Source organism: Panthera pardus, unplaced genomic scaffold, assembly GCF_024362965.1.
Source record: "Panthera pardus isolate Hobbes unplaced genomic scaffold, ASM2436296v1 HiC_scaffold_15, whole genome shotgun sequence".
In the NCBI taxonomy this organism is placed as follows: Eukaryota; Metazoa; Chordata; class Mammalia; order Carnivora; family Felidae; genus Panthera; species Panthera pardus.
The window spans coordinates 13,429,412-13,446,090 of record NW_026526710.1 but is presented as its reverse complement, the minus strand read 5'-3'; the positions used below and the strand labels follow the sequence as shown (position 1 = coordinate 13,446,090).

General features: G+C 55.7%; 1 protein-coding gene and 1 long non-coding RNA gene across 2 annotated transcripts in view; both read left to right on the top strand.

Moving 5' to 3' along the window:
- TRPV4 (transient receptor potential cation channel subfamily V member 4) overlaps positions 1–9,306 on the top strand; it is a 35,418-nt gene extending 26,112 nt beyond the window's left edge. Inside the window, exons 8-16 of the mRNA XM_053902118.1 lie at positions 601–759; positions 1,020–1,112; positions 1,365–1,438; positions 2,139–2,304; positions 2,529–2,595; positions 5,127–5,443; positions 6,471–6,598; positions 7,987–8,108; positions 8,560–9,306. Coding sequence (XP_053758093.1) covers positions 601–759; positions 1,020–1,112; positions 1,365–1,438; positions 2,139–2,304; positions 2,529–2,595; positions 5,127–5,443; positions 6,471–6,598; positions 7,987–8,108; positions 8,560–8,717 — 1,284 coding nt within the window. The 3' untranslated portion in view covers positions 8,718–9,306. The remainder of the gene's footprint in view (positions 1–600; positions 760–1,019; positions 1,113–1,364; positions 1,439–2,138; positions 2,305–2,528; positions 2,596–5,126; positions 5,444–6,470; positions 6,599–7,986; positions 8,109–8,559) is intronic.
- A 313-nt stretch (positions 9,307–9,619) lies between these two features.
- LOC128777016 (uncharacterized) lies at positions 9,620–11,345 on the top strand. The gene is made up of 2 exons (XR_008422159.1): positions 9,620–10,058; positions 10,200–11,345. It is a non-coding gene; the product is annotated as an uncharacterized LOC128777016 (long non-coding RNA).
- Positions 11,346–16,679: the final 5,334 nt, after the last annotated feature.

The window sequence follows — 16,679 nt, the reverse complement described above, 5'->3', positions numbered from 1 at the left end:
TCTTTGGAAGTAGTGACTAACTTGACTTAGTGACTAGCTTGATTTCGAATCGGGGTGGTGGGAGGTTTAGCATCTCTGGTACAAGCTTTGATTGATTGGCAGTGTCTGCCTGGGAAACAACAGTATAGAGAACTATTGTGCAGGGCTCAATTATTGATGTCTTCCTAGGGTTTAGCATCGGGGTGAGTCAATTGTCTGTCATCCTGGGGCTAAATTTCCCATTCCTGCTTCCTGACTCAGAACTTCTGAGGTTGAAGCCTGAGGATTTATATTTTTGATGGGCTACATAGGTGATTTTGCTACCGGCAAAATCCATAGGTTGGAGTTTGGGGACCATGAGAATAGCTTTCCAGCTCTGGGTTCTCTGAGCCTAGAATAGGCTACAAAGGTAAGTTGGGGCAGAAGTGGGCGGAGCCTCGAATACTGAGCCCAGTAGTCTGGTGTTGATTCTGAATCCCCATCCAGTTCCCCATGAATCCTTGAGTGTCGCTCAAGAGCGGGTCAGGAGGAGGCAGAGGGTGGGGGAAGGCGTGCCAGACTCAGCCAGCTTAGATCCCATGTGCCGGGAAGGGTGGCCGCTGATCACCCTGTCTCCCACAGAACCGCCACGAGATGCTGGCCGTGGAGCCCATCAATGAACTGCTGAGGGACAAGTGGCGCAAGTTCGGGGCTGTCTCCTTCTACATCAACGTGGTCTCCTATCTGTGCGCCATGGTCATCTTCACCCTCACCGCCTACTACCAGCCACTGGAGGGCACTGTGAGTGGCTGCGAGCCGGGCAGGAGCTGGGGCACAGCTGGGGCCTCCCCCCACCCCCGGGCGGGGTCCCCTGTGGGAGGGACAGGAGAGAGCTGAGGAACAGGATGGGGGGTGCCCCCCTCCCCCGCACTCAGGGGGAAGAGAGTGAGGGAGGAGGGTCCACAGGATCCAGGTGTGTGGGGGGCGTTGGGGCGCGTCCGGATCAAGGGCCAGATGTTGGAGGGGCTGGGTGAGGACCCGTGCGCCACCTGCCCCCTCAGCCTCCGTACCCTTACCGCACCACCGTGGACTACCTGAGGCTGGCGGGCGAGATCATCACGCTCTTGACCGGCATCCTGTTCTTCTTTACCAACGTGAGTGCTTGGCCCCCGACCCCATCCACCCTGCCCTCCCTCCTCCCTTCCTCCTTCCTCCTTTTATGTCCCCCCTTCCACTCCCTTTTTCTGCCTCCTCTTCTAAGCCTGTACCCTCCTTCTCTGCTTTTTCCTCCTCCCCCAAAAGAAAAGAACCCATCATCTGGTCTCTGCTTCCCTCTCTCCTCTCCCCTCCCCTCTGCACTCCTGCCATCTCTACCCCGCTCTCACATGCCTCCTCCCCTCTTCCAGATCAAAGACTTGTTCATGAAGAAATGCCCGGGAGTGAATTCTCTCTTCATCGATGGCTCCTTCCAGCTACTCTAGTGAGTAGAGGTCCCCAGGCTGGCAGCTTCTGGGTGAGGAAGGCACGGTTGGGGCAGGGACAGCATCCAGATTGCTGGGGAGGTGACTCTTATTAGGAGCGGGTTCACCCAGCCCAGACAGCTGTAGCCCAACATCAGGACAAGGCCAATGTCAAGCAATAGAGTCTTCTGCTTAAAGCAAGACATGATTGCTAGAGGGTTCTCACCATATACACCTCTATAGAAACAACGCAATGTCTTATGCTGGTGATTGATTGCTAATGTCTGCCAGGAGTGGCATGTGAAGCATCCTCAGGCATGTTTGTGTTTGGTGGGTAAGAGTGCTGTGCTTGATTAATGATGTCTGCCTGGGGCACAGGATGAGTTGCTGTATGTGTACTACATCTCTTCCCTTTTTCTTAGACAACAATGAAATTCACTTAGCCACAAAATCTCCACTGAACACCACCTTCTCTAACAATTCCAAAGGGCATCGCTTTGGGATCCTGGAGGGCCTTGGGGCCATCGCACACATCAGTTGCCAACTAATTGAGCATTCTGACCAACAGGAATGCTGGGGAACCCAGTGCATCCACTTTGTTTCTCTTCTGGGGGTCTAGAAGGCATCGGGATGTCCTGGTACCCTGGAGGGCTTGGGGGCATGTCTCCACCTCCAGGGCCTCATCATCCCCTCTCCCCTCTGGCCCCTGCTGCCCTCCAGCTTCATCTACTCTGTGCTAGTGATTGTCTCAGCGGCCCTCTACCTGGCGGGGATTGAAGCCTACCTGGCTGTCATGGTCTTTGCCTTGGTCCTGGGCTGGATGAACGCCCTTTACTTTACCCGCGGGCTGAAGCTGACGGGAACCTATAGCATCATGATCCAGAAGGTATGGGCCCGGGGAACCCTCTAGACTGTGTGCATCTTATGCATGTAGATGGTGCCCTCAGCCCTAAGGACATGGGGCATTGTGGGGGCAGCAGGCAGGGTCTGGACATTGCTGGAGAGGGGGAAGGGATAGGGTGGAGGTGGGAAGATCTGGGATGGAAAAGACCGGAAAGCAAGAAACCACGTGTCTCATCTGTGTCTCCATATTCCCACCGGGGTCCTTAGATCCTCTTCAAAGACCTTTTCCGCTTCCTGCTGGTCTACTTGCTCTTCATGATTGGCTATGCTTCAGGTGAGCTCTGGTAGCCCGGGTGGTGGGCCTGGGGCCCGGGGTGGGGCAAGGACCCCACGGGGTGGGGTGGCCGTGGTATGCGGAGGACGGTAACCAGCGTGTGCTGAGTTCTTCCTGTGCGCCAGGCACTGGGCTGAGTCCTGTCCCATCCCTGCCTCATCAGTACCCCTGATGGGTCGGGGGCGTGAGTGCCTTTATTACCCCTTCTACAGATAAGAAAACTGAGGTTTAGGAAGGTTAAATAACTCGTCCCAAGTTCAAAAGCTAGGAAATGGTAAAATTGGTGGATTTGCTATTATTGCAAAAGGAGCCACCCAAACCTTAGGGGCTTAAAACAACCAATCGTCTACTATTGCTCACACGTCTTGGGGTCAGCTGGGTGGTCATGCCGACCCGGGCCAGGTCCGGCCCATCTCCATGGGCTCCTGTGTCTGCAGTCAGCTGTGGGTTGGCTGCTGGCCGGCCCGTCTAGTGAGGATGGCCATGGGGGATGGTGATCTTGCTCTCTTCGTGGTCACCCATCCTCCAGCCGTCTTGGGTGTGTTCACATGGTGGTCTGAGGGTTCCAAGAACTCAAGTAGAAGTGTTCACTGTCGCTGCCTGGCACACCGTCACTGCTGCTTTTCTCTTTTGGCCAACGCAAGTGACAGACCGGTTGTAATTCAAAGGGCGGGGAGATAGACTCTGCCTCTTGAAGAAAAGATCCGCAAAACCACAAGGAAGGGACATGGGGACAGGGAAGGATGCATTTAAAAAAAAATTTTTTTTAACATTTATTTATTTTTGAGAGACAGAGAGAGACAGAGCATGAGTGGGGGAGGGGCAGAGAGAGAGAAGGAGACACAGAATCTGAAGCAGGCTGCAGGCTCTGAGCAAGCTGTCAGCACAGAGCCTGATGCGGGGCTCGAACCCACAAACTGTGAGATCATGACCTGAGCCGAAGTCGGATGCTCAACCGACTGAGCCACCCAGGCGCCCCGGGAAGGATGCATTTTCATACTTAATCTGACAGTTCAGGTCAATTCTGGCTGTCTCCAATATGCCTGCTCTGGGATGTCATGATACCAGGGGACCTCAGTGGCACAGGCCATAGGGGAAGGGCCAGAGATGGGGAAACCGACTGAGCCATTGGGCTGGTCCCCAAGGGGTGGGTGAGCTGCCATCCAAGGCCCAGCATCCAAAAGGGAGCAGCTGACTCAAACTTCACCAGGCCACATTCACACCTGAGGAGGTTGGTCTGGGGACAAGCACTGAAACAGGAATCTGATGGTGGTGAGATTTTAACCCAGATGAGGCCGAGCTTCTGTGTGGATTATGCTGGAGAAGAAGAACTGTAGCCTTAGCTGGGGAGATAGGGACAGGATACAGCTGCCCCCTCCCAGGGGTAGGACTGGGAAGAAACTAGACAGAGCGTCAAGGGTTCTGCAGTGTTTTGGGATTCGGGTCAAGAGGGCAGCCTCACTGCAGTCCTAATTATAGAAACTGAGGCAGAGGCTTAGAGGCTAGCAACTTCGTGGTCAGCTTGGTTCCAGGGCTTCTCCTGATAGGGGACACTGGATCCCTCACCTGAAGCTGACCTAACACAAACATGCCACTATTCTGTTTTGTGCCCATGGCAGACATTGCTAATGGATCGTAGAGTGATTTTTTCCGATAGGTCCAGATAAGGTCTCAGAATCCTTCTCAACGCGGGTCAGCAGCCACTCCGCGACTCAACAGCCACGGCATGTGTATTGAAACCCGCTCGCCGCAATCCCAGATGGAGGTGCTATGAGATATGCCCCGCTGACTGAAGGGGCTCGGCCTCCTCGTGCTCCCTGCCCTGGACGGCATAGGGTTAATCGTTGCTGCTAAACTGTGTTGAGAAGGACTCTGAAGCCTCGTCTGGGCTCAGTGGGAAGGGATGTGCACCATGATCGGTTTGAGATGTCTGGGGAGGGCAGGGGCCTTGGCAAGCATGGCTCCTGGGACAGTCAGAGCTGGTACCTGGTTTCGGCTTCCACCTGTCCCCTCTGAGCTGATGTGGGCTGGGAAATAGGAGCACGACAGAGAGCCTGCCCCCTGGGAATGTTGGCCTTCCAGGCTCCCAAGACCTCTGAGAACAATAGGCTGGATTGGGGTTTCTCAGCCTTGGCCCCGCTGACACTTGGGGCCAGATAATTCTCTGTGGGGAGCATCCCGTGCATGGTGGAGTGGTTAACAGCGTCCCCGGCCGCTCCCCACGAGGTACCAGTAGCACTGCCTGCCTCTCTGGTTGTGACAGCCACACACTGCCAGATGTCCCCTAGGGGAAAAGCGGCTCCTGGTTGAGAACCGCTGGGCTAGATCCTGGGAACCTTTTCCTCATTAGCAAGACTTTGTGGAAAGAGCAGAGGCTGTGGACCCTCGGCTTTGTTTATAGGCTGGGTAACCCTGGGCCGGTGCGCTCCCCTCACCGAGCCTCAGCTTTCCCCGCTGTCAAATGGGAATGGCGCTCTGCACCTCTCAGCACGTGTCGTCACTCAGGGAATGTCACCCCGTCCCTCCCACAGCCCTGGTGTCCCTCCTGAACCCGTGCGCCAACATGAAGGTGTGCAGCGAGGACCACACCAACTGCACGGTGCCCACGTACCCGTCCTGCCGCGACAGCGAGACCTTCAGCACCTTCCTCCTGGACCTCTTCAAGCTGACCATCGGCATGGGTGACCTGGAGATGCTGAGCAGCACCAAGTACCCCGTGGTCTTCATCATCCTGCTCGTCACTTACATCATCCTCACCTTCGTGCTACTTCTCAACATGCTCATCGCCCTCATGGGGGAGACGGTGGGCCAGGTGTCCAAGGAGAGCAAGCACATCTGGAAGCTGCAGGTGACGCCCCGGGGGGGCCTCCCACCCCCACCCCCACCCCGCCAGCCACCGCCCCCTTCCAGAACGGAGAGACCCGGCCCACTGCACCCCCTTCAGCCTTCTGCTCGGGGCCAACTGCTCGTCTCATTCTGCCTCCGCTTCCCTGTCTGTAAAATGGACGTTGTAGGCCACGGCCTACTTCCCAGAGCTACCTAATGCATTTCCAGAGGCTTCTTGCCTGACCGCCAGCAGCGGTCTCAGAATCACCTTGTGGTCCGGCTTACGGGACACATCCGGCTCCCCCGGGACCCTGAGCGAGCTCTGTTGGAACAGGACGCTCAGAGAGCGTGGGCGTTTCCGCGGGGGCCCCGTGCGAAGCCCGAGGGCAGCTTCTGAGCACCCCCCCCAACAGCCCAAGAGATGAGGCTGGTGTGGATGTGGACCACCCCAGTGCAGGGAGGCATCAGTATCTGTATCGGGGGGGCTTTTACCAGCCCCAGGCTTCTCCTGCTCTTTATGCACACCACTTACTTCCCCAGGCCTCAGTTTCCCCACTGGGTGTAACTCATAAAATGCAGACTGGCAGCCTGTAGACTGGGTTTGAGCAGCAAAGATTTATTTACTTATTTTCTGCATTGCCATATTTAAAAAAAAGTGAACGCAAAGATTTACAGTTAAGAGATAGCATGTAAAAATCCAGACTTCTGGCCTTTCTTGAAAGGGGGAAGCCTGGCAAGGCGGGCCCGCGTTCCTTTCTGGCAGTGCGCGAGGATGGGTGACAGCAGCTGTCTCCTTTACGCGGGGCGGGTGCTCCCTGGTTTGCTCCAGTCCCCACCCCGCCCTAGTGTTCCCAACGGCGAGTGGTGACCTTGTGAGTGCGTCACAGGGCTCGGATCCTACTTCACTCATTTGTGCTCCTGCCGGGGCCCCTGTGGGTAGTGGAATGGATAACCCCGCCCACCCTGGCACCTTGAGGGCAGTAGGCGGTGGGGAGGGGAGTGGGGAGCGGGTGCTCACCAATGGCCTGCCCGCCCCTTCCTCCCTGCAGTGGGCCACCACCATTCTGGACATCGAGCGTTCCTTCCCCGTGTTCCTGAGGAAGGCTTTCCGCTCTGGCGAGATGGTGACCGTGGGCAAGAGCTCAGACGGCACCCCAGACCGCAGATGGTGCTTCAGGTGAGGCAGGGCAGAACCACCCTGCGCAGATGGAGCCTCCTTATGCTTTCTACCCATTGCAACTTCCCAAGCCACTGAGTCCCCGATGGGCCCGAGTGGAGTTCGGTGCTATTGGGTGATGTTGGACCAGTCGGTTTACTTCCCAGCCGCCGTTTTTTTATCCCTGAAATGGGGAGGATGATAGCACCTCCCCCAGGCCAGCTGTGCGGATCAGATGCCTTAGCACGTGAAGGAAGCCCAGCTAGCACCCCATGCGCATTGGGTTGTCCACATGGCTCCTCTGTCCCTCGCTGGGGGGACAGCAGGGACCTGCAGGCATCATCTTCTACTGACAAAACAATGGGTGCACTTCAGTGCTTCGGCAGAAAGGGGAAACTGAGGAATGAGCCTCCCGGACTTGGGCCATTACCCGGGATGCACGGGGAGGGCCACCTTCTCAGGGGAACCCCTGGGTGACTCTTTTCTTTTAAGGTGACTCTTTGTAAAGCCATTGCCGGCATAGAGTACAACCATCATGTTTGGGGTCAGGCAAAGCCAGCGTCCTCCTCTGTGAAGTGGGGACGATGACAGCACCCACCCCACGGGCCAGCCAGCCAGTCCTGTTCTGTTTGGCTCCAGAGCTCAAATCCGGACTCCGATATGTCAGCTTTGTGACCTTGCGGGAACAGCGTTCAGAAACCTCAGTTCGCTGTAAAGGGAGGGGAGTGGATGGATCTTCCTTGCTGGGTCCTAGCACACGGAAATTGCCCGAAATATGGAGGTCGAATGAAAACAACAAAAAGTCACTTTAAAAGGGGAGAAGCGTATTGAGCCAGTTTGGGCCCAAGAGGCTGCCTCCTGCCTTTGCCGGGGAGAGAGTGTCAGGAAGGAGGGGGTCCACTGCAGATGAAGGGAGAAGCACAACGGGGTGCATCCAGAGGAAGTTCAGGACGCTGTGGACCTTGAAGACACGATGCCACGTGAAAACAACCAGACACAGAAGGGCACACAGTGTACGATTCCATTTACATGAAATGTGCAGAATAGGGAAATCTACAGAGACAGAAAAAGCAGAACATGGGGTCCGGGCGTTACGGGGGCTGGCGGGGCAGGTAGTGGGAGTCACTGCTTCCCGGGTACAGAATTTCTGTGTGGGGTGATGGGAATATTGGAACTAGATAGCGGTGATGGTAACGCAAGCCTGGGAATATAGTTAATCCACTGAAGTGTATACTTAAAAAGGGATCAAAAGGCAAATGTTATGTTATGTGTATTTTACCAGAAATTTTAGGAAAAGGAGGAGGATGTGCTGGGGTGGCTGGAGCAGGGCGGCTGCCTGGGGGCGGGGAAGGGGTGCCGTCTCGGTGGGGGCTCCCCCCCGAACCCTTTGTCTGCTGTGGCCCCGGCAGGGTGGACGAGGTGAACTGGTCTCACTGGAACCAGAACTTGGGCATCATCAATGAGGACCCGGGCAAGAGCGAGAACTACCAGTACTATGGTTTCTCGCACACCGTGGGCCGGCTCCGGAGGGGTGAGTGCAAGCGGGTGGGGAGACTCGGGGGTGCAGAGCGGAGGGCCCTGGTCATCCTCATCCCCGATTTGCTCTGAGCTGTCCTCTCCTCTTTCTGGGACTCGCCGCTCGCATCTATAGAGTGGGAGGGCATGATGGGCTGGCTGTTGCCTTCGCTGCTTGTGCATCCCTGGGATGCCCTTCCTCTACGCCGAGTGCATGAGACGCCGCACACAGGACATGGGCCCTCAGGCATTCTGCCTTGAGCTTGAATTCTGGCTCTTCCGTTCACTGCTGTGTGTTCCCGGGCGGCGCCTTGACCTCTCTGAGCCCCAGTTTCCGTGTCTATAACGATGGGGATAAGCACGCCTGCCCCTTTAGAGCACTACGGAGCGCCCAGTACACAGCAGGTGCTCGGTGTGTACGCGTGCGCTATCGACCCTCATCCTTCCCTCCGTCGTGCTCACAACAGATCGGTGGTCCTCGGTGGTGCCGCGTGTGGTGGAGCTGAACAAGAACTCAAACCCAGACGATGTGGTGGTGCCTCTGGACAACATGGGGACCCCCAGCTGCGACGGCCACCAGCAGAGTTACCCCCCCAAGTGGAGGACAGACGCTGCTCCCCTCTAGGGGCTGTGGGCGGGGCAGGGTCTCTGGCCTGCCGTCCAGCCCCGTCCCCCCGCCCACCTGTTTCTACTCCACCCGCATTTCAGTGGTGCCTCCCAGGGCATCCCCCACATGCTCCCTTGACCCCCAGAGGCGAGGGCCGGGCGGAGATGAAGGGGAGGCCCCAGGACCCTCTGGTCCCCAGGCTGCCGCCCCCCCAGCTCTGCCTCCCCACCTGGGCCACCAGGCTCCTGGCCGCCTGTCTTACTCCCATGGAGTCACATAAGCCAATGCCAGGGCCTCTCTGTCCCGGGGGGCCCCGACACCTGCCTCTCCATTATTTATTTGCTCTGCACTCAGGAAAGTGGTGTGATCCCTGCCCCCAAATGGAACCTGGGCCGAGGCCTCAGGACCTCATTCCAGGTCACTGCCGGCCAGCCCCCAGCCCCCAGCCCCAGCCGGCGCCCTGGGCTGCACACAGCACCCTGCGCAGCAGCGGGGTGGCTTTGCTGTGGGGCCGGGGCCCTAGGGCGTGGGGCCGCCCCTGCGCCTGCGGTGTGTTCTGTAAAGGGTCTGGGATTTGTCGGTGCTCAATAAATGCGCATTCACTGATGGTGAAGATGGTGGGGGTGATGGTGGGGGGGGAGCGGTAATGGGCGTGGGGATGACAGCAACGAGGCGAGGCGGGGGAGCTGAGAGATGCCGGTGGGGGCGGGGATGAGAAGGAGGAACAGTAGCAGTGACCAGGGTGGCGCGAGGGTGGCGGTTGGAAGCTGGGCTCTGGGCGGCGGTGGTAGCGTGAGCCTAAGGGACGTGGGCGAGCTGGAGAGGACGGAGACTTGCAGGGAAGGGGCGAAGAGTCACGCTGGCTGAGGGGGGGGGGCGATCATGCTGGGCGGGAGAGGAATGTTAGTAGGGGGAGAGAACGGAGGTGCGGGGAGAGTCATGTTGGCAGGAAGGAATAATGGTGGGACAGAGCGATGCCGGCAGGGGAGAGTAATGTTGGTGAGGGGAAAGTAATGGTGGAGGAGTATAATACTGACGGGGAAGAGTAATGTTGGTGTGGGAAAGTAATGATGAGAAAGAGGAATGTTGGTGGGAAAGAGTAACAGTGGGAGAGAAATGTTAGTTGGAAGCGTAATGTGGGTGAGAAAGAGTGATGGTGGGGAGAGAAATATTGGTGGAAAGTAATATTGGGGGGAGAGTGATATTGGTGGAAAGAGTAAGATTGGTTGGGGAGAGTAATGTTGGTGGAGAGAGAGTAATGCAGGTGGGAAGAATAATGGCGGGCGAGAGTAATATTGGTGGGGGGAGAGTAATGGTGTGGGAAGAGTAATATTGGTGGAAAGTAATATTGGGGGGAGAGTGATATTGGTGGAAAGAGTAAGATTGGTTGTGGAGAGTAATGTTGGTGGAGAGAGAGTAATGCAGGTGGGAAGAATAATGGCGGGCGAGAGTAATATTGGTGGAAAGTAACATTGGCAGGAGAGTAAGATTGGTGGAAAGAGTAAGATTGGTTGGGGACAGTAATGTTGGAGTGAAGAGAATGATGATGGTGGTTCTTTTTTCTCTCTTTCTAAGGGAGGAAACCTTTCCCCGAATGACCTCCCCTCTTGTATCATTGGCCAGAATAGGGTCACGTGTCTCCTGCTTCAGCCGGCGGGAAGCAGCAGTGTCCTAAAGCAGAGGGACACTTGGAGAAAGAGTGTCCCCAGCCAGGAATCCCTCTTGCCTGGGCGGGCCCACTAGGGTCTGCTTGCTACGGGGCTTTTTCCCCCGACGCCCAGCTGCACCCCAGCGGCTTTCTTCCGTCACTTGCCAATCTCTGTAACAGAGAAAGCCTGAGGTTCAGGACCTCTGAAAGGCAGAGCTGGCGCCGGGGATGACATTGGCTTCCCCTAGCCCATGGGGACCGAGAATGGGGGACGCTTACCGCGGAAAGTTGCAAGGTTGGTACCTGTGCTAGACTGTGTCCGCGGCCCCAATTCCCCACTCTTCCCTTTGTCCGTGCCTTTGCGAGATAACCTCATGGTGTTCTCCCACTGTGGGCAAAGCGTAATTTTGCATCCCCGGCTTGGCTGTGAGATCTGTTTTAATCACCGCGTGCCAGTGGACATGCCTGGAGGACATGCCAGTGGACATGCCTGGACATCCCCGCCGGAGGAGGATGGGAGGAGATCTGTGGAGCCTGGGTGAGATCAGAGGAACCCCAAAGATGCATGAGAAAGAATGGGTTTTTTTATGCTGATGAGTTTTTGTGATTTAAGCGCAAGCATCGATGTTATGGCAATAGCTAGCGGATGCAGACCGTCCACTGCGCCCCACGTTTTAGATGAGGGACCCCAGGCTCAGAGAGGTGAAGACTCTTGCCCAGGGCACCTGGCTGGGGATTTGAACCCAGGTATTCTGTGCCCGCAGAGCCCATCCTGGAGAGAAAACACTGATCCCTGAGGGTGACAGGTGACAAGGCCAGGTCACTTTTGCCCTGAAGACCCCGGCTGTCGCCTGCTGTCTTGGCTGAGCCCTGAGACTGTCGGCTCCCATTTAGAACCCTCTCTCTCTTTGAACATACCCCTAACTTTATTCCAACCCGGATTTCTTATTATGTGCGTGTATGTGTATTTAATAATGATAAAGCACTTGTATGTCATATTTGACAGGAGAGCTTTTTTCATCTCAAGTTTAAAGCACTACTGGGAAATAATTAGTGCTACCAGAGTCAAAAACAATGGGACCCCATCAGAAAAGACAGTCTCAGAAACTCTCAGATCTTAATTGAACAATTACCTCTTATGCCTATGAATACTTCATTATTACATGCCCTGTTATTATTAGCTGTTATTATTGTTTTAGATGAATGCTGGGGATTTTTTAAAAATCAAAAGCCATTTTCAACCACACTGTTCATCTCCCCGGAACGCACGCGTCTGACATTTCCGAATGTAATGATGTCGTAGCCGGCAGTCTCCACGCCTCGCCCAGACGACCGTGTGTTCTGATCGTTTCAGTTGTTTGGACGGAGCCATTAAATACTCCAGGCCCCTGTTCCTACTGTTATCAATTTTTGGCTCCCTGGTAAAAACATTCGCACGAGAATCAAGCACCCCCTACCTTTTATTTTCCAGGAGTTCAAAGCCACCGTGGACAATGGGGAGATCTTTGTTCGCCCAAGCTTATGAGTTGAAGTGAAAAGTAGGGGTAGTGGTGGAGGCAGAGGACGGGATGGAAGGGGTGCTGGCAGTGGAGACCCAAGCCCAGGGAAGGAGAGCGGGCTCGGCATCTTCTGGTCTCGGGGGGAATCCCAGAAAGGAGGAAGCAGGTGAACACGGAGTGTTAGGTGTTGTGCTCAGGGTTCTGCATTCACGTCTCAGGAACCATGTTTGGGAACTGACAGACAGGTGTTTGGTGCCTTTCCAGGAGTCACATGCCCTCTTCTTTCTCCACAGCACCTGTTTAGTTCAGAGTTCTTCACTCTGTTCCTCCAGTCATGCGCTCCCCTGAGCCAACCACTGTGACTCTGTTTCCCTTACTAGGGATTGGTAGAGGAATGGCCACGTGAACCAGTTCTGACCTATAAGACAGAAGTCTGCTGAAGGAAGAGGGGGCTTCTGGGAAAATAAGGGCAATCTAGGAAGACACTGTCTTCTCCTTTGCTGGGCACTCTCAGGTCTGTGATGCGATGCCTGGAACTGCAGCAGCCATTTTGTGACCATAAAGGGGTTTAGTGGAATAGAAGGATGAGAAAGGGTCTTCGATGATACCGTCGAGCTGCTGAATTAACCAACCCTGGGGCCGCCCTACCTTAAGGCTTCTTATGGTTGTTTGAGATGATCCTTTTTCTTTCTCATTTAACAACCGAGTCAGGGTTTCTTGATACTTTGCCCAAATCAGAATACATTTTTATCACCATTTTACAGATGGAGAAAGTGAGACCCCATGAAGTGAACACCCTTGCCTAAGAACACGCAGCTTAGATGTGGTGGAGTCAGGATTTGCCCCCTCTGTCTTAGGAGGAGAACCCTTCTAGGAGGTTGGCGGGATTTTTTTTTTTCCCTTAGTGTTTTGGCCTTTCCAGAGCATGTGCACATTCCATTTCTCCATGGTAACATCTGTGATGGCTTCTAACAGGAGAGGACAGAGGAGTTTGGGTGGAACTGGGACTTGAATCCAGGTGCCCAGATCCAGGTGCTCAGTGACATCAGAGAGGCCCGCTTGCTCTTAGCCCCCCTCGGTTTGGGACGCGTCCACTGGATCCCACACAGCAGCCTTTGGCTGGAGCAGGGTGGGACTGCGGATCCTGCAGATTGGCCACCAGGGGCCGCTGTAGTCACACCCGGGGGCCTCCTCAGAGGAGGCCAGAGGGAACTTGGAAGCAGCCAATTTAGTTGGAAAGAACCCCTAGCTGAGCTCTCCATGGGGTATGTCCCCAGGCTGTAAGAGTCAGGAAGTCCCGCACCTCCCAACAACGAGAGAAGGAGAGAAGGTGGCCCAGACCTGCCTGGGGAGAGTCTACACCTAGTTGCTGTGTGCCCTCAGGCAAGTTGCCTTCCCTCTCTGAACCTCACTTTTGTCATTTTCAAAATAGGGGTACTCACTCCCACTTGTCGAATGAAGTCTTCCCGTCTCTTCTTGGGGGTCCTTTCCCCTCTTTGGGCCTAGCTCAACACGGTGGACAAGGACCAACTAGGATGTGGTGGCCCCAGAATTGAGGCCCAATGACTCCAGGCCAGGGTTGGATTCCAGCCGTTGCTCTGCCACAAATTCATTAGGAGCCTTTGTGCTGCAACCGGGGAAACTGAGATCCGCACATCACCAGAGAGAAGGACTTAGTTTCCCTAATTGCAGTACAAGAGGTAGGACTCAGTATTTCCTGAAGTATTTGTTCTTTGGGATATTAGTGGATAGAAACAAAAACTTAGGTAATCAAAAAAGCTAGGGAGGGCACCTGGACAGCTCAGTCGGAAGCGTCAGACTCTTGGTTTTTGGCTCAGGTCATGATCTCACAGTTCATGAGTTCGAGCCCCGCGTTGGGCTCCACACTGACAGTTCGAGCCTGCTTGGGATTCTCTGTCTCTGCTTCTCCCTGGCTCGCGAACGCGACTCTCTCCCTCTCTCTCAAAAATAAATAGGGGCACGTGGGTGGCTCAGTCAGTTGAGCATCCAACTTCAGCTCAGGTCATGGTCTCACAGTTTGTGGATTCGAGCCCCGCGTCGGGCTCTGTGCTGACAGCTCAGAGCCCGGAGCCTGCTTCAGAATCTGTGTCTCCCTCTCTCTCTGCCCCTCCCCTGCGCATGCTCAGTCTCTCTCTCTCTCTCTCTCTCTCTCTCTCTCTCTCAAAAATAAATAAACATTAATAAGCATCCGACTTTGGCTCAGGTCATGATCTTGCAGTTCGTGAGCTCTTGCCCCACATCAGGCTCTGTGCTGACAGCTCCGAGCCTGGAGTCTGCTTCGGATTCTGTGTCTCCCTCTTTCTCTGCTCCTCCCCCCGCTCACGCTCTGTCTCTGCCTCTTAAAAATGAATAAACTTAAAAAAAATTAAAAATAAACAAACATTAAAAAAAGAACTAAAAAAAAGTTAGAGAAATGCTGGGTTAAAAGGATGGATACTTTGCCTGCAGGACTTTTCAGAGCCTTTAATATGCTAATATGATTTGGGCATCTCCAAGGTAGAGGGAGAGGGATGCATCTGTTTTGGACCTCTTTTTACATGGAAACGCACTTTCCAAGGTGAAAGCAGCTGGAGTAGGTGATGACAGAAATAACACACCTAACTTTGGGGGCATCTTCTCTAAAGCGGATTCTGTTCCCTAGGGGACTTGGCCACCTGTTTCCTAATGTTCAACCGCACACGGTGATAATGCGACTTGGTGACTGAATTAGATAATACCAGTCTCTTTACAGTGGAGAAATAGGCAGCTCAGAGAGGGGTGGTCACTTGCCAAAGGCCACATGCTCATGAGGGGCAGTGTCAACCTTGGAACCAGGTCTTTCTGATCCTCTAACCCCACTGCCCTCAGGCAGGTCCCTCTCACAGGGCCTATTTACCCTGTCATTCTGATCACACATCACCTGGTGACATCCCGTCCTTCAGATGCCACGACCTCCTTTGACAGATCTGGAATCGAGGCCACACAAGTCCCCCCAGGGTCACCTATGGAGTGGAAGAGTTACTGAAGCCAGTTTCCCGGCCTCCTTCCCTCAGGCCACCACGGTCCTAGTGAGCTGGCGGTGCTGGTGATTTAAACAGAAATCCTTCAGTCCACCCGCCCCCCTAGCTGGGCTCCACCTTCCAGGCCCGCGCAGGGGGCGGGTGGGACCACGAGGGCCCTTTTTTTTTTTTTTTTTTAACGTTTATTTATTTTTGAGACAGAGAGAGACAGAGCATGAACGGGGGAGGGTCACAGAGAGAGGGAGACACAGAATCTGAAATAGGCTCCAGGCTCTGAGCTGTCAGCACAGAGCCAGACGCGGGGCTCAAACCCACCGACCGCGAGATCGTGACCTGAGCCCAAGTCGGACGCTTAACCCACCAAGCCACCCAGGCGCCCCACGAGGGCCCTTTAAGGGAGCCTGGAATGCGCAGGCGCAGTGGGACAGGGTGCACGTGTGGGGGCGGAGTCTCGGTGCAGCTGGAAGCCCTAGCGTTGGTTCCAGGTCGCTGCGGGGCAAGTTCAGGGGTTGACGTGGTCTCAGGTTCCCCTCTCCAGAAGTGGGGAGGGGCTCTGAAGCCTGGCACATGGGTCAAGAAAGCACAGAGCTTCCCGGAAAGGTGAGTGTCCCCCGTACCGGACCCTCCACTGAAATATTTGCCCAGGCTCTCAGGCCCCTCGCGGGCAGCTCTGGAGTCTGTAAGATGGGGTGGTCTTGTAGCCCTTGTTAATGAAGTAAGTGCTAATAATCCTCGAAGTTCCGTGCCAGCCACGTGTGGCTACCGCGTGGGACAGTTCAGCTCTCAGGGGTGTGAGCCCACAGCAGGAGGAGCCTGGGGTCGCCAGGAGGGGCTTGGAGACAGGGAAGGGCTTGCAGCTCTGGTTGGGGAGGGGGGGGACAGACAGAGGGCAGATTGTTCCCTCTGCCCCTTGACCCAGCACCACACCCTGCAGCCGGCAGTGGGGGCCCCAAGGCTGGACCTTTGTGCTGGAGCCCAGGGGGCCACATCTGGGGCTTGGTGGTAGTTTATTGTTCTCCGCAAAGCGCGGCAGGTCAGAGGTCAGACTCTGAATCAGACAGGCCTGGGTTCGATCCCAGCTGCTTCGCCCTCCTCCGGCCTCAGCTGACGCCGGGCAAAGCGATTGCCCTCCCTGGGGGCGTCACTAGCCTCACCTGGGACACGGGGACGTGCACCCGTATCGTGAATGGTCGTGGCGACTAACACCGTTTAGCACCGAGCCTGGTGACCAGTGTGCCTGGGGTGACTGTGGGCCCTTGGTGATTGTAGCGTCGATAGTAACGTCGTGGTCGCCTGCACTGCGAGGCGGTGATATAAAGGGCAGGGCTGCGGCATGTCAGCATGGTGATTCTGGAAGGCTCTTCGCGCTCAGCGAGTTCAGCTCCTAGGAAGAAGGAGCCCGGCCAAGGCGCCGGGGGAAGCCGGTGCTAGGGCAGGGCCAGAACCCCAGCCTGTCTGTGCCACGTGCCCCCACCGCCCACGGCGCAGGCCCCGCCCCACAAAGGTGGAGCCTTTCCCGGATAGGAGGCGGGTCCTCAATCTGCAATTCCAGCATCTCCAAATGGAGGGACCTGTCTCGGCCGGTGGCTCCAGGCTTGCCTCCGTGGGCTCCCCTGATGCCCCTGGCCGTGGGCCCAGGACGTGGGGACCTGGGCTACCGGGAGATCACGTTGGTGCGGAGGTGGCCCCTGGGAACAGCTGAGCCACAGGCCGCCATCCAGCCCTGAATCTAGCCCTAGACCTTGTCTCTCTGCCCCTCTCCAAGTTCCAGAACAGTGCTTTCGTGTTCTTGAATTCCCTCGCTGGTCCAGGG